This window comes from Amblyomma maculatum, chromosome 1 (assembly GCF_055883805.1).
Source record: "Amblyomma maculatum isolate TAMU_Amacu chromosome 1, ASM5588380v1, whole genome shotgun sequence".
In the NCBI taxonomy this organism is placed as follows: Eukaryota; Metazoa; Arthropoda; class Arachnida; order Ixodida; family Ixodidae; genus Amblyomma; species Amblyomma maculatum.
This window is the reverse complement of record NC_139344.1, coordinates 97,001,289-97,023,164: the sequence shown is the minus strand read 5'-3', so window position 1 is coordinate 97,023,164 and position 21,876 is coordinate 97,001,289. Positions and strand designations below refer to the sequence as shown.

At 45.2% G+C, this 21,876-nt stretch overlaps 1 protein-coding gene across 8 annotated transcripts in view; it reads right to left on the bottom strand.

Annotated features, from left to right (window-relative positions):
- The window catches only part of l(3)76BDm (trafficking protein particle complex subunit 8 homolog l(3)76BDm), a 105,352-nt gene that overhangs the window by 61,288 nt on the left and 22,188 nt on the right, over positions 1-21,876 (bottom strand). For all 8 annotated transcript variants that reach the window (XM_084588626.1, XM_084588630.1, XM_084588631.1 and 5 more), the window contains exons 11-13: positions 13,131-13,234; positions 5,926-6,202; positions 3,209-3,394 (exon numbers count right to left, since the gene is read on the bottom strand). In XM_084588626.1, the coding sequence (XP_084444752.1) occupies positions 3,209-3,394; positions 5,926-6,202; positions 13,131-13,234 (567 nt within the window). The remainder of the gene's footprint in view (positions 1-3,208; positions 3,395-5,925; positions 6,203-13,130; positions 13,235-21,876) is intronic.

The following is a 21,876-nucleotide window of genomic DNA, read 5'->3' as shown; positions in this document are numbered from 1 at the left end:
ACAAGCAGTATTATGAACATCCATACAAATATTTGGCCCACAAAAGCCAGTTTGATGGCCACTAAACAGGGGAGCTTAATCATAAGCATCTAGCTGTAAAGGGAGTTGGTTATACAGCAAAACAGAATCTGTTACCAAGCGACCACAGCTGCTACCCACTGCAGTGGCTCAGTGGTCAGAGCGCTCAGCTACTGAGCCTGAGGACTCAGGTGCAATCCTGGCTATGACAGCCCTGTTTCAATGGAGGCGAAACACCAAATAGTACACCCATGTGCTGGGCAATGTCAGTGCACCTCGGAGGTCCCCAGGTCGTCAAAATTATTCTGAAGCCTTCCACTACAGTGCTCCTTTTTCTGCTCATTCTTTCCCTGCTTTCTTTATCCTTTTCCTCCGCACAGCTGAGGTGTACACTGTGTGGTGAGATAATTACTGTGCCTGTCCTCCCTTCAAAACCAATTATCGTTATTATCAAGCACCATTTCCTACCGTAAATATTTTGTCAAAGTGTGTTTGGTTTTAACTGGGGAAACTGAGAACATGCTAGGAGCACAGGGGAAACTTTTATGTTTTATGCAAAATTAGAAACTCAAAAACAAGATATATGTTCTGAAGTCAGAGTCCAACAGTTTCGACAGCGCAAACGCTTGTCTGCCATGTGCGTCTTATCTGAAATCCTCATTCCTACATGCATGTCGAGTGTGAACGATGGGGACACAATGCCACGAATGTTCAAAATGGTAATGACAATGCTCTGCAGTAGAACATGGCTGCACAGGCATAACAGCTCATATGTGTGTCCTTGTTTTCCCTGTCCCACTACACAGATCACTCTCTATGCATGTATGATGCTCTATTTGCCAATTAAGATTTTCTCATTTCACACACGTCACTTGCTCACGTAAGGGGTGTTCCAAACAAGGAAGAAAAAGAATAGAAGGTGGGAGTACAGTTTGCTGTAAAAAAAACGACGATTGATACATTGCCACAGAAGAAAAAAAAACAAAAACAGCAGTCAACACAGTGACAAGCTGCTAGAAGGCAAAGGCAAAGCCTACATAAACATATATTTGCAGGTTACATCACAAGCACCAAGAATACTGAAATGCAGAAATCATTCCACGAGTAATTTAAAAGGCTATTGAGAGATTATTTTGGACAGCCGTGATTTCATATGCAAAGCAGACACAAAAATAAAACTTATGCACTAATAATAGTGGTGCCCTAACAGTTGTAACAGTTACTGATGCATACTGGCTGTACCTGGAAACCTGAGACTAACATTTTCGTCTAGAGAATGAGAGAGAGAATTATCGTATAAAGGTTTCAAAGAGCCAATTTCTGAAATATTGTTACGTTAGGTGATGCATGCGCTGATATGCGCATAAGAAGGAAAAAGACGAATCTGAGTAGTTTGGGCGAAGACGACGACGTTCGAGCAGTGTCGAATGGTGACTGCAGAAAGGCCTGTTCTGTGAAAGCCTTGTCTCCCGTCTCCGCTCTCTGAACCCTCAAGCTGAACTACCCCCGGTCCTCTGAATATTATTTATTGCATTATTAGATTTTGAAGACAGTAATGAGACATTTTGAAGACAGTAATGAGACATTTTCCGCTTATAAAAAGACCTCAAGACTGATCGAATTCAATCTCGCGCTCCACGGCAACGGTACAGCGGAGCGCAGCCATTTTGGTATCATTCGAAAGCTGCACTCTCCTACTTTCTGCTTCTCGCGGGAAACGGTTCTCAGTCTGTTAATGAAGCTAGACTACTGTAAAAATATACTAAAATCTCACACGTCATTGGTGTTTTCGCACCACATGCAGAAAATCCTGCCTCCTGACTGGACACCAGGAAACATCGTCTGTCATTTTGCCCTGCTACTGCATTTCACCACCACGACGATGTCTGGTTGAAAACCAAAGTTTCGAATGGTTCATGCCTTCGGTAAAAGTGAAAACAGCGAGCCTCAGACGCGCAAAGAGCCACCGAACCCACCAACACCGGTGACGATTAGCCCAACGAGCCAGTGCAGTGCGCGTACGGAAGGATCGGGGGCACGTGCTGTGCCGGCACCCATCCCGGCGCCGAAGAGTGCGCGTCAACACGCCACTTCTTTCCGAAGTCAAAAAATATTATCATTCATCTCCGTACGCAAGATCAGTGCAGGCTTTCTTTGATATCTGCTACCTGCTGCAAGCAATCTCTGTTGGGGAGACTTCGAAGAAGCGCTGGGAAGCGAGACGCCGTTCACCATGCTAAGCCTCCCAGCCGTGAATGAGCTGTTCAAACGTGTGCTACAGATTCTGAAAACTTTGAGCGAGCGATTGAAAAGAAAATGATGGAAACAGATTGATTGTGATTATGTGCATGGAGGCTTCTAGCATAAGATCCAATAAAATCTAAGCTTCAATTTACATTCATTACATTCATTACATTCTGAGCTTGTTTTGAAACTTATTATTTTGTTTCTCAAAATGTAATTTTTGACTACTGCATGTACTGCTGCCCGAGAAATCTCCAGATGTAGCGCTCACATATGAACAATTATTGTTGCATTTCAAAGCTCATAAATTTCTCTGTGCAATAAGATCTAAACAATTTAAGATTTCCTCTAACAAATTTAATTTACTATTAACGTTTCGCACTGATTTCTTCTTACAAATTTAATTTACTATTAACGTTTCGCACTGAAATTTTTCACACTCTAACGAGTGTATTTGACGAGTCTAACTTCTATACCAAGGATGCAAAAATTAAAAGAATGGTACAGAATCACTCCCAGGCTCTTGTAGAACTCGTAGGCATCAAATTTTAACAATGTTTGGTAAGGAAGTTATTAAAAACTTGGGCAGAATGATCAGTCATAAATTATTTATTATTTCAAAATTGGCATATGATAGGTAAAAATAGACTGCATATTTGTGTTCAGCACACAAAAACGCATTAGGTGTGCTGTTTTCATCCAAGTACAATAAAATTTGGCAAAATTAGTTTAAACCGCAGGGTCTCCCCTTAGCTTCGTGGTGCATACATACATGGCAAAAAGTGGCAGGCAAATGGTTTTCGACACCTAGCTAGTTTATAATGCTGAAATAAACCATGAAGGATGTTTCACACAAATGCTTTTGGCACACATAATAAAGAACCCCTTCCCCCAGATCAGCCAGGAACCTATAGCAAGATGCACAGTTTGTCATGCTTTTTCTTACCCTAAGCACAAGAAGAAACTCCCGTAGAAAGAGCAATTGCTGAGAGGGGCTTTGTGCACTTCGCTGTGCCAGTAGTCGATGAAATGCTTCCCTGGCTCGAACCAACTGCTTCAGCTGTGCAGACTGTCGGCCAATCGTGAACTGCATATGACCCTCAGCAAGGCTCCAGCCACGGCCCTGATAAACCTAAAGCCAAAGGAGATGCAACGTTTATAAGCTGATTTAGTATGTGCTCGCAGCACTCGAGATTTCAAATCGTAAAATGCCCCGACTAATCATATTTCATTTCAAAATCAGACACCAAAGGGTACTGTATCATAATATCAATCTAGGGCCAGCCATTGCATGTTAAAAAGAGGTTCTTCCCAATTTTGTTTAATCGTAGTGTCGTTAAATACACATGCCAAGTTTTAAAGAAATATAGAAAGCCTTTAAGGCATGGTTATATAATTGAAGCAAATATCAGAATGCACTTGAAAGCAGCATTAAAATTTTCTTCAGCCTTTTCAGCAACTACTCATAGGTATGAATAAGAGCACACTGCTGAAAACAACAGCAACTTAGGCTGAATATGTGGGTACTGAATCAACCACCACTGAAGGAGCTATTCACTTAACATATTCCACAAAGGGCGCTAGCAGCCAGCGCAGTATTAGCCATGTCAGTAGTCATGTGCACGGGCGTCACAACCAGCCCTAGTATTCAACTCCTTGTAATCCATCAAGTGCACGAGTCTTTCATGTCTAGACATTGATAATTTTCTGTCAGATCTGCAAAAGCATGCGAGTGGGTGGATGCACCCGTAAACTGTGTGGAACAAGAAAAAGAGTAAACACAGTTTTTAAAAAGGCTCGACTTTCTCAAAAAATCAGCTCATACAAATGTGATAGTTTTGTTGCTGTGCATAGCATACAGGACCCCTGCCACGCATTAAATTTACTGATATCATGCCCTGCCTTGTGACTGGCCTAAGTTTGTGACAAGTGAGGAAACTGTAGCGTACAAAGTTATTAAAATGCTTAATTTTTTGGCACGCAGGCAAGCCAGCTATGCCTAAGGGTGTCCACAGCCGGCATGCTGTATTTATATGCGAGTAACTTACGATGCGTCTATTTGCTTAGCTAGCTCAAATTGTTGCCCCTGTCAAATTGTAAGTGGCATGTTACAACTAAATCTTCACGGGACTTCACGGGACCGGGAAAAAAGTTCGCATTATCCGATGTTCGAATTATCGAATGGCCTCGAAAAAACTGACCAAAACCGTTTGTACTACGGTAAATGTACCGTATTTAGTCGCGTAACGAACTCGCTTGCATAATGAACCCACCCAGCCCCTTATTTGTGCCTACGAATCTGAAAAAAAAAATAATAATAATAATAATAATAAGGGCGTCAGTCGTTAGCGCGTCCCTCTGTTTCGCGCCTTCACGGTCCACAACACATTTCTTGGCAGTGCGCCAAGATGCTGCGCGGCGGCGCACCGTGTTTATCTTTTGACTTTAGCTCGGGCAGGGGGAGGAAAGCGAACTTGGCAAAGTGCCAGCGCTTATCCAGTTGTGCAAGCCTCCTTTTCAGTATGTTCACTTTATCATGCTATGCTATGAGCGACTTGGGCGGGCGGCGCTGTCTCCAAGCAACTCCAATCATCGGAGCGAATGGTGCTAAAGGCCGGCCTCATGATCGCGGCTTACTCGCGTGCTTCCGTTGATGACTGATGGGTGGAAGGATGGATGGCTATCGCAAAAAAAAAAAAAGTTTAACCCATAGTGCCCGTCCGAGATCATAGCGTTTTATGGGCATTGGCTGGGACCGCGCCGACAGTACTTATCCCTATTTCCAAATTAACAAGGTTGGAATTAACGAGTATTTAGTTGCGAGCTACGGAGGTTGCGCAGAAGAGAGAGCAGGCAGCCGCCGCCACGCGGCCATGCACTGACCTTGCCGTGGCCGCGTCCCCTCCCTTCAACGCCGCCGGCCGCCAACGCCGGTCATGGCTCCATTTAAGTTTTACCCACTCTTCCATGGTTTTACCTGGTTCCTTATTCTGTCCCCGTTTTGGACGTGCGCAGCCGCGAATTATGCCTACCGGTCGCGGAGGTGTTTCTTTACCTTTTTTTTTTTTTTTTTTTTGCCGCGTGATGTGCGCCAAGCCACCCAGACGCGGCGGCGCGTAGTTCGAATTATCTGTAGCGGAACTGACTCGCGTTCGAATTAACGGGCTTTTTTTATACACAGATCTCTATGGAGCTTGGCCGGACCAAGTAGTGTAGTTCGAATTATTCGAAAATTCGAATTATCGAGGTTCGAATTAACGAGCTTTCACTGTAATAACTTTACACATAGCTCAACACTGAGCGGTTACCTGAAAGCGAACTTGATACTGCACGAGCTGCCATCGACAATCACGAACATGGCGCACTAGCCATGTAAGATGCTCATGCAGTCTCGCAGCGTGACCTCACTGAATAGCTCCTACAAGTATGAAGGTAAACAGTTAAAGTTAAGTGTAGTACTTTTCAAATCAGTCCTCTCGCAAAACCAGTCTTCCAGCCTCTTTTTCCAAACTCAATTAAAAATAGTAAAAATCACAAAGAAAACACTATTTCTTTTGCTCAATTGATGAGCTAAATTTCGATTCAAATGAAATACGCAGAGATGCCATTGAACTATGCCTCCAAGATAGGCAGATCTAATGCAGAAAAAAAAGGGGCCTTCACCTGGAGTGCCTGTGAGTAGGCGTGCAGTGCATGGCGCCGGTGGGCTGCCTTTGCAAAGCGGTGCCCAGCCAGCACTAGGTGGAACGCAAACTTCCGTGGGCAGGTGGGTGTGGCACGCAGAAAGCACAACGCTGCTTGTTCCAGCAGCAAGGCGCTGCGCAAGTCTGAGCCTTCACTTGTCAGCCGTATCAGCTGGCCAGCCGCCACTGATGCCTGGCCGACCTGCCACAAACACTCCGCACTCAGCAGTGCTGCTCGTGTTGCCAGGTGGGGAACCCTGCGCGAAAAGTAAGACAAGCTCCATTAAGCAAAGTCATATATATATTTTTTTTATGCAAAATTTCTGTCTCACACAGGCTGCACCAATTTATTAAATCTTTTTAAATGTCAGAGCAGTACATTTCTACTTTGAAAATATATTTTGCACCTCTATGAGCACAGCTATTTTAACCAGACCTACAGTTAGAACCAGCCAGTCTGGTGGCATTACCGTACATATATGCACATCCCAGGCCGAAAAACAAAAGGTTCCTATGTTTCACGACCTGGCGTTGGTCGAGCACACGAATGAGAACGTTGGTCTTGTGAAAGTAGTTTTCTGCATTCTTGTTTTTAATTAAGAGGTTCCAGCATGAGTGAGAGGCGGGAAAGACAAAGATTTACAAAAAAAAAACTAAATGAGAGAAAAAAAAAACAGAGGATCCATGCACAAGTGATGCCTGACATCAACGCTTGTGATAACTAAATGCGACAAAAGGGGGGTCCTTGGAACACACACTAACAACCGTCAGGGTTTCTTGCGGCAAAAAGAAAAGGTTTGAGAACCCCTGGCCTAAATAAAGAGTATGGATATGCATCCCAACCTTGGTGTCATATCCAACCAACTTAAATTTAAGAAATTTTGCAAATATAACCCAGTCGCATGCTGATGTACATCAACTACAGCGAAATATGCTTGCTATAAATTGAACTTTTTTTTTCATTTTAACGCCTCGCAAAAATGAAAAAGGCATTCACGTATCATACATGCAAATAAATGAGAAAGATCCAGCAATACATACACTTCTGTCAGTCAGTTAACCTTTTGAGTGTCGAACATTTTCAAAAAAATCTACCCAAACTGTCAAACTTTTTATTGCTGATTTTGAACAAACAAAATTTTGAAAGTCCAGATAAATAGGTGAAAAACACATAAGGGGAGTATTACAGTCATAGCATCAACGAAACTAACTAAATTGGAGAACAATAACGCTCCATGAGTGTCGATAAGCTGAGAGAGCACCAAAGACAAAAATCAGTGATTGCGGCTAGCAGTGCTTTGCACTAAAAAACAGCCTTTACGGGCCTCAGCTGGCATCCCAAAAAAGATTAGGGATCAAATTTCGCATTTCCTTTGCGATCGTGCGAAAAATTGAAACCACGAGAGAGAGTCGCAGCATACCGCAAACAGCACAGAAGATTACTCTTTTTTTTTTTTTTTTGCTGCAAGACAATAGAATAAAGAATTTTGAAACACTTCTTGTAAATCCTAGAAGGTCATCATGGGCCTTCACGAGCATCCCAACAAAGACAGAGGTCAAATTTCACACGTATGTTGCGACCATGCGGAGGAAGCAAAATCGCTAGGACATGTGCCGCCGCAAACAGCACACAACACGACGGTTTCAGTCACTTTTCTTTTCCTCCACTAGATGGTAGCATAAACATTTTAGTACTTCTTTTACGTTCGATAAGATGACAGTACCTCTCAGTAAGCGCATCTCTTCAAAACGGCGTGAAATTTCAAACGCACACTCGGCGCAGTACACGTACGGCAAAAACCCCATGGGACGCATTTCGGCCACTGGACCCGTATGGCAAAAAAACACTCAAAGGGTTGAACACGCTGTTGATGTTGCTTGGGCATAGTGCGACAGGTAAAACACGACCAAACAAAATAACGCTCAGCCACAAAGCATATTTCACACGCAACAGATGCTGCGAAGTGCTTTCCCACCAAGCTGCATTGGGTGCGTGGCATCTGACGGCATTGTTATTACATAACTGCCTGCAGTCTGGTCGCCACATGGCCACTATTCACCGAGCTGAAAATGTATTAGAACTTTTTGCTTAGCTTCCAGCAGCCCATTTCCTTATGACAGCCATACTATTACACTGACGGCTTTGATGGGCGGTTGTACGTGAAAAGCGTTGTTAAGGAACCTGCTTTCAAGTGCCTTTTTATTTATTTACCCTCAAGGCTCCAACGTGACAAAAGGGGAGTGGGTGTACAAAGCATCAGCGCCCAATTTAAAACGTTTAAATAAAAAATAAAAAATTTTGAAAGCAGCCTTAGCGAGTCCAAAGCCTCTCTTCCCATACATGCAGTTTTCATAATCTGGAATAAAATGTTCCAAGCACACGCGGACTTGTCGCTTGAAGACCAGCTGACCTGGCACATAGCTTTTACACACCTGTTGTGAAGGCCCTTGTCGCTTGGGAATTTATGGTAGGTCATGTCCCTTGTCACCGTTAAGAAATTTGTACATCCCAAAGCATGGTGCAAGTTCCCGTGACTGACCCACCACTCTGGCATATACATCACACCAAGCTGAAAGTGGCAAGCTAAACTGGTGCGAGCACACTCAGGTGCTGTGAAATTGCTTGCAAACCCTCGGCTTGAATGCTTGACCAACCTGTGATGCCTGCACCACTGGGTGGCCAGCAGAAATCGCTTGATTATAGAGCATGATTCGTATCGAGAGGTGCTTATCTTTAAAATTCGATTGCGGAAAGACTATGCCTCGTTCAGGCATCAAATTGAATATCCAAAATTGGAACACTATGAAGAATACAGACTCAAAATTTCTTTTTGATCTGTAAACTTAACAAAAAAATTGACGGAGTTGCCCTTTAATGTGCACTGACATCACACAGTACACATGCATCTTGAATTCCACCTCTATCCAAATGCAGCCACCATGATTGGAACTGAGCCCGTCTCTCGGCTCCACTTAACAACCACAGCAGGGGTGATTTCACATGTGTCAGGAAAGATTACCTATTGTGTAATCTCAACACAATTTGCTTTTTACTGACAAAGACTCAGATGTAGATTTATGGAGTATGTTTTCTTATTTTCTGAAATCTATTTGTCTGAATTTGCAAGCTTCCTTTTAGCTGCTGCCTTTCTTGTTCTGCCATCAATATTTTGTGAATATACAATATATTCATCAACAGAAAGTCCTGTTACAGATGGCAGGCCATTGCCACGAAATATGGCTCCTCGCTGCGGCAACTTGAAGCAACGTAAGCGTTTCGCTAAGGCGCATAGCCGCAGCATAGCAAACAAACCAACGACTACTACCACAATAATATATACTAATATGGCAGAGAAAATACTTCCCACAACTAATGCCAATAACAGCGACACTGATGTTCCCAAGTATATCCGGACGGTGGTGTAGGTCGATGTCACCCATCGTGCGGTGAATACATTAACACTGCCCATCGTCGATAACGTCAACACTGTGGAAGTAGAGCTTGCAGCCCTTTTAAAGCCAGCAGAGTGAGTTCTACAAACCTTTCCAAAATACGATTGCTATATCTCTTCACGGACACATCTCGCGCGTATGAAGTGTGCTGACGAGTGACCTCGAGTCCGTCAACATACTCTAAAATTACCGGTGATTTATTAGAGACATTTTGATGACCTCAATCTCAAGCTAAACATTAGAGCGACGATTTCTTGGATGCCTACACACGCAGGCATTGAAGGCAATCAGTGGGCCAACAGCGAGGAGCCAACAGCGAGGAGCCAACAGCGAGGAGCCAACAGCGAGGCGCGAGCAGCAGCACGCAAAATATCAACCACGCAAAACGCACTTTCCACCATAGCGGGTACCAAAACCTGCCCGTTGGAGCCCTCGACCTTCAAAGCAATTGCGAGGAAGCGACAGCGCAAGGCCCTTGAGCACCTCCACAATGGAAGAGAGGAACACACCGAGAAACAGGCGCGTTCCTCTGGGTGCCTACACACGCAGGCATTGAAGGCAATGAGTGGGCCAACAGCGAGGGGCCAACAGCGAGGGGCGAGCAGCGGCACGCAAAATATCAACCACGCCAAACGCACTTTCCACCATAGCGGGTACCAAAACCTGCCCGTTGGAACACTCGACCTTCAAAGCAATTGCGAGGAAGCGACAGCGCAAGGCCCTTGAGCACCTCCACAATGGAAGAGAGGAACGCACCGAGGAACAGGCGAGCCCCATTCCCCCTATGCCGGAGGTGTTATCGAGGGCCATACAGACATTAGTCCGCCGCCTCGCAACTAACATTTCGTTAACATCGTGATTGAGAAAAATTATTTCACAACGACCCCGACGAAAGGATGTGCCATCACTGCCGAAGTGCAGCGACCACTGCCCATATAGTATGGAACTGCAAAGACTATTCCGACATTAGAATCGGCTCTTGCCGATATTCCAACTGCCATCCGCCCGGCCAGCTACATCGACTGGGTCCTTCCGCTGTCTCTCGACAACAAGGCCATCGCTATGCTCTGGGAAAAGCTTGGAGAGTTTGTTGGCTTAGGCCCCAGAGCCAAGCTTTATGGTAAATGTCACAGACTATCAAACCAGCACCCTCCTCGGCAGTCGTGATTGTGGTGGGGCCAGATGCCCGCACAGATGGTAAATGTCACAGACTATCAAACCAGCACCCTCCTCGGCAGTCGTGATTGTGGTGGGGCCAGATGCCCGCACAGATGCCAGCAGCAAAAGTGCATGGCAAGGCTATCAATAAATGTGTTTCAATCAATCAGCTTTGGGCTCTGGAACATTCTTCTGCATCCTTATATATTTATGCATTGCCTACCTTAGTTGATAAGCACTCTTTTTATTTTGGTGTTTGTTTTCCAACCCCTTTTTAATACATTTTTTTTCTTTTTTGTGCGGAGATATTTGTTCCACTGCATAAAAAAGGTGTCACAAAGAACATATTAAGCAGCTGCAAATTAAAGGGGGTAGGAAACAGCTAGAAAGGTCACTGATAAACGTTTTCAATGTGTAGAACAAATGCTTCTGAGCATTCGTCCAAAGTAAAACTCCTCGGAAAAAATCCAGCGATTTATTATTAATTTTTAAAATCAGCGTTTTTTTTTTTCATTTGCGGGCTGCGCCGTGTCTGCGTGGCAGCGAAATTTGGAACTATTCTGCTGTGATTACCTACGTCACAAGTGCCGAGAGTGACAGGCCACGATAGGCTGCCATTGGCTGCAGCCGCGACGGCCACTACGTCACGGACACACTTCCGGTAGCTGCAAAAGTCGTTTGCTCGAGTGCTGCATCCATGCACTGAATGCGTGAACCCGAGCTTGGCGCTTCGGTTCGCGATGTTAACCGAAAAGGTGGTGGCATCCGACAGAAAGTACGCGTCGGTGCAGGAGTGCGAAAAGAGCACCAGCTGGTCAGATTCAACACCGTACCAATTAAATAGGCAGCATCAACCTCCATGTACCGACCGAAGGCGCAGCAGCGTACTGTAGTCCAATGTTCCATCTCGTCTTTGCCGCATCGACCATTTGTGCAGCGTGTTGATAATTAAAAGTAACGTGCATCAAAAAAGGCCTTCCCTCAGCTTTATCGCGAAAGTACACAAATTCGCACCACTTAAGTGCAGCACTGGATGCCGCCAGGTTACCGCAGAGATGCCGTCCGCGGGCGCTGCGGCCGACGGCACTCCGATCATGCGCCGCTCTCTGGTCATCGCTAGGCCTTGTTTATTTGCGTTGAAGCCACGGCGGACAGCGTTTTGGAATCACCCGCTTCTCTGAGTCTCTAGCATAGCCGCTCGCATGCTCCTGTGTGCGATTGTTGCGTGTAGCTGCGAAATTCAGTGACAACCTGCGCTGCCGAACTGAATGTGCTGAGCGCTGCTTTGCTGATGTTTTGCGCCGTCGATTCTGGCGCGGACGATGCATACACATGAGATAAAACACGCGTGCACGTTACACATTGGCACTTCCTAAACGATGTGTGAAAGGACTTTAAGAAAAAGAAAAAAAACACTACACTATCCTTATTGTTAATCTCAATTCTTAAGATTCGCGGACGAATAATTCGTGCTCACCTGTCACCCGATATCCAAACTCTGTAGCTATCATCAGTCCGTGCTCTCGTCAGTGATACGCGCATACATTCCATTCGCTATGCACAAGAGATGCCTCTCGCCGACCATAATAAAAGCGCTGAAAACGATATGTTTGCCCGCGGGCAACTCGCACGCTCGATCGTCTGCCAGCATCCATGCAAATATCGCGTCAACTTCGCAAAGGTTCCCCAGCCACCGTTGGTCAAACCGCAGAAGACGGTACCAAAGCTACCAAAGCTATAGACACTGGAGACAGACCGCGGCAGCGCGAGAGAAGAAAGCGGTCTTGTAGAAAGCCGTGCTCGGCAGAAGTGCACGCTAATTTGCGCTGAATGGGACAGGAAAGGGCTCCTCCGCGGCGGCCGCTGGTGTGTGTGGACAGCAGCCTATCCACCTGCAGGTATGCTCTCGCGAACGAGCCGAGTCGTTCGGGCTGCTGTCGCACACAATTCCGAGAGGTCAAGAAACTGAAGAAACCGGTGGCCGAGGAAGACAGTAGACAAGGTTGAAAGCTATGCAGACGCAGATGAGACGGGAAAGGCAGAGACCGTGAATGCGTAGGCGAGGCTCAGGAAAACCGGCGCGGCAACCGGAAGTTTGAGAACCAAGCATCATCTGATGACGCTTCGTGGGCGGGGCTAGCGGGGCGGAGTTTTCGAGCTGTTTTCTTCGTTTTTTTTTCTAGTGTCTCCGAGTGTTGAGTTGAGAGAAGGAGTGCCATTTTTAATCACCGATATCTCCGGTGTCACTGAAGCTACCTGAAAAATTTTCGCGGTGAACTGACTTGTGAGGGAGTACCTATCTCTCGATCGATTTGCTTTACCTCATTTTAGGCACTGCATTGACCCCTTTAATACATCATTTCAGAATATCAATTCAGATCCTATTAATAAAGTAGCACATGCAAAGGTGTTCAACCGCCTAACTTCAATATCAGCCTCATTATTTACAACTTGTCAACAACCCTTAAAATTTAAAAGCGAAGTGGAAAGTAAAAAGGAAAAGGCTTTCTTTCTCTTTAATGCACACAAATGCTAAAATTTAGCTCCTCTTAAATAGCGAAACTTCTAACTTACTTGCATGTATTGAGATACAAGTCAATGGCAGAATCCATATAGCGCACAGGGAAGGGCCGCTGAGCATTAACACCAGCCATGAACACGGCCAGGGCAGCCATCTCCTGCAATTTACAAAAAGCGGAGCTACTTTAAAACGTTCATGAGTAATCAAATAACTCACTTTAAATGACAAAATAGTCTCCACATTTTCACCCTGAGAACGAAAATTGAAAAAGGAAAGACGACAGTCAATGATGACAATACAGGTGTGTTAAAGACACCAAACACACAAAGCGCTAAGTTTGCACATGAACACTTCATGTAGACTATACACACACATATACAGCATGCTGTCTGAAACTTTGTTTCAACTCGTGCATTTTACCTGCACCACTAAAGAGGTTCTGACCCCTCAACCACTTAAACACTGGCCACATATTGTACCACCAATAGAACATCCCTCTCTTCTTTGAGGGGTTCATTGTAGGAAACTCATTTAAAGCATTTCAGAGGCTTTTCTTACCAGATCTGAAAGCATTGCGAAATGGAGCCTGTATTCCTGAGTACAAGGCTAACAAAGTGCTGGCCCTTTTAATGGTACAAGAACCACACTGATAATGATTAGGTGACAAGGTGAAGTAAGACAAGCTACTTTGGAATATATTGCACACCACAAACAAAACTGAAGAAAAAAAAAAAGAGCTTGGGTGCCGGTTAAAATAATTTACTAAGACTGAATTCATGTTCCAATCAGCAACTTCTAATGCATGCAGGACTACAACAAAACAGATGTCATCCTAGTAAAGCATGGGCTACCAGCAAGCAATGAACATAGCGTTAGTAAATATACTAAACATGCCATTCAAGTACCTTTGCCACACATCAACAAACAATAAGCTTGTGCACCAGCAACCGTCAAAGCTGGAAAGTTACAGGGTACTGCAATGAATTACTGAGAAAAAGAAATGCCTGAGATGAAAAAAGTGGCGCACTTAGTTACTGCACAGTGGTAAAATGTAAATGGTGGAACACATCATAAGATGCTTGAGTAAAGGCCAACCAAAGCTTTAAGAAAAACATGACATTACCCAGGATGTCTTTTTGGTCACAGTTGTGTTGCGGATGTGTGGCCGCCACAATAACACATAGAATGTTAGATTCTAGATTAATAAATTGAAATCCTGAAATTAACTTCCGAACTATTCCGATTTAGGGTAGCTACTGCATATGCGGAATTTAAATGCATCCTTGATATACCCTAACGGCACTGTTAAATATAACAAGAAAAAATAGTCTTTCACTTCACTGACTCCGCCTTGTGTTTCATCAAGCAACTAACGCCAGCAACTTGCGGTAGCATTCAGCTAGCGTGGCTATCCCTACCAACTACACGTGCCTCGCTCAGCGAGTGAAGAGTTCGTTCTTTGGGCCAGCGCAAAATGAAAATGTGCAATGTCACTGCCTGGGTGATGCGTGGGTAGGATGCGGAGGAGCCGCCATCTGCTGAATTTATAAAAGCAGTTGCACGCAGATCTCAGCCTGACATGACGGCACTCAATGCTCAATGCTCCGGCATGCAGTTTAAGTCAGCTGTGTCGCAAAACGAAAGGCAGAGTCAGTGAGTCAACAGAGGCGCTCTTTGCTTGTTCAGTTTTGGTTTGGAGATGAGCAGACATGCGAAATTCAGCAACACGCTGCAGGCGCCATTATTTTTTCCTTGCAATATTTAACAGTGCCATCAGGCTATACGGAGGGCATGCTTCAGTTCTGCACATGCAATAGCCACCCCTAAACCCTAAAGAAAAGGTTAATTTAAGCATTCAATTAAATTAATTTAGAAATTAGTTCATTACGCAATATTATGGCAGCTGCCCACGTCCACAAAAGAATTTTGATAAATCTCCTGCCTGATATCATGTTTTTATAATGATGTTTCCCCTTTGCTGAAACATCAGATATGCAGGACGTAACGCCCCAACACAACGCGAGCTAGGGGGATGCCTACAAGATGTCAAAAATATAAAAATCCCACGTTGCCCAAACTAACTTCTGGGCACTCGCCTTAGTTGCTCTGCAGTTATGGCATTCTGCTGCCGAGAACAATTTCACAGGTTTGAATTTTGGAGTCTGTGGCTACATCCTGATGAAGGTGAAATGTGGAATGCATCCATGTGCTGTGAAATTTCAGTGCACACAATACAGCCTCAGCATGTTAGCAGTAATGAAATCCCTCTATGGTGACACTTCCTCTACCTCCTTTCCCCCTTTTCTTCATCCCTTCCCTCAAGGCATAGTTCGAGTGTTCAGCCTGAATGAGATAGTTATGGCACATTTCCTTTCCTCACACCCAAATATAATTATTAACTTGTGGGCCCTGAAAGCCGAACGCCCAAGAAACACAAGACAGCCTTTTGCTCTCCAGTTACAACCTTTTCAGAGCTAGAATTTATTCTCATGATTATATACAGGGTTGTCCACTCTTAGAGCAAACACGTGAGCAGGTGGCCGCTCTCTTCAAATCGCCATTGCGTCCAACTGAGCAGCACATTTAACCAAAGTGGCAAGTCAAGCAAAGCCTCGCCTGCAGCTCTCTCTGTCCCTGCGACACTTGGTGTCTATGCACGGCCAAGCTCAAACGCAGTGGCATTTTAAACAAAGCGACCCCCTGCTCGCACGTTTGCGCAAATAGTGGATCACCCTGTACCTACCTTGCAGAGAATTTTACCTCTCAGTGGGCATGTCCAAGGTTCTGACCTTTATTGTCAGAAGACAGCCTAGGAAATTGGTAAAACTGATATTCAGAAGTTCATGCCTCTTTGGTACAGATGTTTGAAATGCTGGTTTGTCAATCAGACGAAACATCTCAGAAATGGTAGCGTGCCACACTACTTCAGAAGTGATGTCCTGAACAAATTTTTTACAACCAGCAAACAAGGGGCAATAAATTAAAGCTATTATGTTAACCTTTTGCCACTTACCTCAACTTCGATATTATCATAAAGGTCCATAAATTTGAAAGCAACTCTCCACCTACTATAATATTCATATGCGGTATGTTTCATTTAATGTCACAAAGCACTCCGTGAGCAATGAGGGCATGTTAAGTGGAAGGCCCTTGATTAATTTAGACTGAACAGGGTTCTTTACTGTGTGCTGACATAGCACAGCAAAAGGGCACTTTTGTATTTCGCCTCCATCAAAATGCAGCCGCTGCATCCGGGATCACACCTGTAGCCTTAATCAGCAACAAAGCTCCAAAGCAACTAAGCCACCATAGAGGATCCGCCTACTACAGTCAAACCTCGTTATAACGAAGTCTCATTTTGCGCGGAAATTTGTTCGTTATATCAGATATTCGTTGTAAAAGTACACACAAATTCCTACAAAAAAAAATTCTGTTCACAAACCTAAGTAAAGGCTACCCTAAAATGGAAAGCACAGAGCTGAAAAAAAAGCATTTTTTTTCTTTAAAGCGTGGTATAAGCACGCGAACCCTTACCTTTTATTTTGCACTGCCAAGCAAAAATGAGCACACAAATCGGGATTTAGGCCACGCAGAACTGATTTATTTAAAAAACGACGTAATCTTCATTTGGCGGCACTTCACACTATTTGATAGAATAAATTTCTCAACGAAATTGACACTGTGCAGCGCTTTCCCAATGTCAGCTGATTTGGCCACAGGTAGGTTCTCAAGGTACCTTCTCAATTTCCTCGCCATATCGGCGGCCTCGGTGCTGCTGAGAGCTCGCTCTTCGCCTTCTTCTTCACTCTCATCGCTGCTCGTAGCATCATCTGTAGGAAGCAGCTGATCAACAATTTCTTGGTCGGTCAATTCGGGCGCCACCGCCAAGTTGTCATCGGCAGCAATAAAGTCCTCGAACGTAACATTCGGAACCGCCAGTTGACGCCATGTCGTCTCGTCGAAATTGTCCGCTTCACCTTCAGAATCGTGGGCGTCGTTGGGCTCAGTCTCGCTGGTGGATGGGGCTAGGCCAGCATCAACAAAGCAATTTCTTATTGTCGACTGTGCCACTTCGTTCCATGCACCGTACGGCATGTCCAGCGTAGTTTTGAGGTTTATGACCGTTGATATGCCCCTGTCTATGTCAAATACGAGCTGCGTAACCAATCGCTTTCGGTAGCAGCATTTTAGTGAGCAAATGATGCCCCTGTCTAATGGCTGCAGCACTGAGGTCGAGTTTGGTGGCAAAAAAACTAGGCGGACCGCTTCAAGTGGTACAGACACCTTATGGGCAGAGCAGTTGTCCAATATAAGGAGCACTTTCCTGCACTGCTCTGCCATGTCTTTGTCGAAGGCCTTCAGCCATGCTTCAAAGAGTGACGACGTCATCCACGCCTTTTTGTTCGAGCGATAGTCCGCTTGGACATTCCGGGCGTTGCGCAGGCACCTGAAGCGAGCAGATTTACCAATAACAGTTAGCCGCCTTTTATCTGACCCATTCATGTTGGCACAAACAACAACGGTGATGCGGTCTTTGCTTTTCTTGCCTCCTCGGCACAGTTCGTTCTCCGCAACGAGTGACCTTTCCGGAGCAGCTTAAAAAAAAGCGCAGTCTCGTCCACGTTGTAGACATCGCGCATCTCGTAGCCATCCAGTTGCATGCGGAAGCTTTCTGCCCACTTCTCGCAGTTCTCTACATCGACGGCTGCTTCTTCACCCGACAAGGTGTGGCAAACAATCTAGTGGCGGTCTTTAAATCGCTGCAGCCAGCCACTGATTGCATAGAAGTCATCGTGGCCTAAGACGCAAGCGAGACTTCTTGCCTTCATTTGAAGCACGGCACCAGACACAGGCAGGTTGCGCGCTCTAAAGTCCTTGAACCACGCGAACAGGGCATCTTCAACATCCTGGTGGTGACAATACCTGACGCGCTTCCTGTCGTTCTTCCCGGCGCCTGCAGAGTGCACGTTTTCTATCTTCTGCCTTGCGCTCAGTATGGTTGACAGAGTGCAGGCGCAACGCCGAAGTCTGCGGCAATCTCTTTCTTCTTGCGCCCGCTGTCGACCGCCCTGAATATTTTTATCTTTGTTTCAAGAGAAACTGCTTTGCATTTCGGCGCCGCCATGCTGCAAGACGACGGCACGACCTCGAGGAAAGTGAGCACGCGCGCGGGTCGGTAAAAAGTAGGGGCAGGGGCACGCGGGCGGTGGTTCGATCACGTGCAGGTCACATGCCAGGCAGCCGTTGCACGGCCGGTCTCGAGGGAGAGAGCGCTTCTCTTCTCTTATGGCCTCCCCAATGGGGTCTGTGTCCACCGCCCGCCGCGCCTCGGTGGGGTCGCCACCGCCCCACTGCTGCTCCTCCGCTACAGCCGTTCACGCGCAAGGGAAACGCGCGCTCGCTTTTAGCTTCGCCCGCGTCAGTTGCAACCGGCAGGTCCTGATATTTCGCCTCTTATGGTTTATACAAAGTCCGTCATCAACATCGAACATTTATCGTGTACGAGGAATAAAATACAGTCAACAATCCGCTCACGCGCGCGCTCCTTCGTCAGTGCGGCCGTGCACGGTCGAATGAAGCTTTGGGTACACTTCAACATTTTTTACCCCTAAGTTTTGTACAAAACTAAATTTACCAGGCTATGCAATCTGCCTTTGAATGTTTTAAGCAGGTGTAGCGCGACCTGACGTGAGTGCATGGTGAACTGTTGGGTGGAGATTCTGTCAACCGCTACCGTTTTCGTTTAGATCAGAAGAGGCACCGGCAAAAATTCATGGCGTGTCTCAGATTCAGGGTAAAGAACAAAAATTTACTCATATAGTAAAAATTTCACTTGTCTAGTGGCGTGGGTTGTTCTAGCTTCGTTCAAAACATATCAGTCGGTTGAAAGACCGAAGATGTATATGTAGTCTCGCGACTACTTTTAATCGAGGAAATGGGAATAAACAGTTAAGCAGAATCGAAAAGAGCGGCAAACAATAAAAAAATTGTCCTTCAAGGTTACACATTGCACAATATACTCATCAATTCATCAAAATGCGACCTGCGTCTAGAAAATTCAGGCTCAAAATCTTCCTGCACGGCTTGTGCACAACGCCTCTCGGTCTTCTCCGTCACTTTGCTGGAATAATTGATAAATTCAAATATCAAAGAAGCGGACCTAATAACATAGCTGTTGTCAATTCCTTTCGGGCAACTCAGTGTTGAGTTCTGAAATGCTGACTGAATCAGGATCTTAAGTACTTCGAGTACATTTGTGTGTAGTAGGTGCACGGCAGCTTTTTCGGAAAAAAAAAAAAAAACTTGTCCAATAGGGCAACAAGCTCTGGTTTCGGATAATGCAGTCCACCAGAACATTGTCCTCATAGAAGAGCGTACTACTTGGGGCTGCTTCTTTCGCTAGTTTCAAGAATAGCGCAAGCGTCACACCCGAAGTTGATTAACTAAACGATATATCCAGCGACGTAAGGTGAACCAAAATATGTGACAGTGGGAAATGGGATGGTAGGAGATGCCATCACTTCCTTCAGTGCCTTGATTTTGCTCTCAGATGAAACGCCAGTCTTGACAATGTAGTCATGTGCCGCTAGCTGTTACGGCCCTCGCATCTAGCATATGTAATTCCCTTCCGCATATTAACCTTATTTTCCTGAAGAGATCAATGGGTCGCTATATAAGGCTCGAAATGAGTCTTCAGTGAGAGTGTACTTCTTTAACGCTTTAGAAGTTTCTTGCATACTTTCGATATAGCAGGTGAACTCATTTGTAAGTCACTGCATTGAGTATCACCTTCATCATTTATTGGCCTTTTTTTTACCACTTCGAGCACAAGTGGTGCCATGAATATCAAAACATTTTTTGTTTTCATAATAGGCATAATATCATGTAAAAATTTCATTAAAACAATGTTTATTTGCAAAATTAAAATAATGTTTATAATACCACACATTGCCTAATATATGAATTGTAATAACATTTAAAACTCAACCCTATAACGTTTACTTTGACTGTTATAATAATACTTTATATCATGCAAGCATTTTGCAATTTACATTACATTTTTATGAAATTATTTTCGTCTTAGGTGCTACATGAATGGTTTCGCATCTAGCGCTGAAAGACGGTTTTGCTGTTGCAGACGATTTGCTGTCATGTTAGCCATGAAGAAGCTTCAATGTGATCACTGCTCATTCAGTTTTCTTTTTGTTCCTATTCTTGTACAGGCTTGGGGAAAATGCAGATTAAAATGGACAAAAGTAGCTACTGTGCCGCAGTGTATGCCATGCTTGTCGAACGTTTGCTGAACGACAGTGTTTTTTATATCTGTTCACGTGTGGTATGTTGACGACATGCCGCTGCAGCATCTACCTTTTGTGCTCTTTAATTTCGGGGCTACACTCACCACGAAACTCGCGAGCGACAGCGCGAAACCAGGCAAAAGCCGCCCGCCGCCGCTGAAGCAGATGCGGAGCGAACAGTGAGCAGGTCGCGCCCCTTGCGGTGGCGGAGAACGTAACTCAAGGAGAAAAGTTCCCATTGTTCCCGCGGCAATTGAGAAGGGCGTAAGAAAGAGCGCGCACTCTCTCCCTCGAGACCGGCCGTGGCCGTTGATGCTAGATTCACTCGCGGTCCCTAGATGGCGTGACGTGCGAAAGCGCGGGTGATTCAAACAATTTTAGGTGGAGGCGACACGGGCGGTGGTTCGATCACGTGCCGGTCACATGCCAGGCAGCCGTTGATGCTAGATTCATTCGCGGTCCCTAGATGGCGTGGCGTGCGAAAGCGCGGGTGATTCAAACACATTTTAGGTGGAGGCGATTGATAAAACCGAAATTTAGCATTTTGAATTTTTTTTTTTTTGCTTCTTTGCGGATTTTGAGTCGTGTGAATACGAAATATGCTTCGTTATAACCGATTTGGTGTCAAATTTTCAGTTTTTCATTTCGTTATACAGATAGAACTCCCATAGAAATAAAGCACTGCCAACCAAACTTTGCTTTTACTTCGTTATATCCGATAATTCGCTGTATCCGTGTTCGTTATAACGAGGTTCGACTGTATGCTTGCTTATATTGTCCATAAAAATCCTGCTACCAAATCACACTTGTTTTTTAGGTGCAAAACAACCAATAGTAAATTTAACGTTCTGAAGCTGCAATAGTTACTGGATGCTCAGTGGTAGTGTTTGGTGCATATGCAAAACCTATGCACAGTATTGAAAAATACAGTTGCCGACCGATCTTCGGGAAACTGGTCAAACTGTTTCTGCGGGAAAACCGCGCATCAGTTGGAGCCACACAATGTTCAAACAAAGCAGTGCTGGACACCGGCAAACAAGTTCGGGCACAGTCTCGCTGCTCCCACATGACACTACTTCAGCCCCCCCCCCCCCCCCCCCCCCTTATTTTCTCCCACCTCCCGCGTGAACAAAAAAAAAAGATATAGCGGCATTGGCTTGAGCGCATTGGATTAAAAAAAGAAAGAAAGAAAGAAACGATGCTATCTTGCAAGCTCCAGCAACCACCTGGAGTTAGAATGAAAGTCGGAATACAAAGCTCTCTTCGGAAGTCGTGTGTTCGGAAGTCGTCATTTTGCAATACACCAGGACACCTGGTGTATTGCAAAATGAAGTAAAATCAGCCTCTGTTGTCACCTGGCAGTGGGTGCTTTTTGAGGCACTAGACAGGCGTGCAATTTTATTAATTCTTCCATGCTTGCGCGCCGGCATCTGCAAGCGGACTCGTGCCACAACCACCCATACCACTGGCTCTCTCGCTCACAGCTACGCGCAAGGCGTGA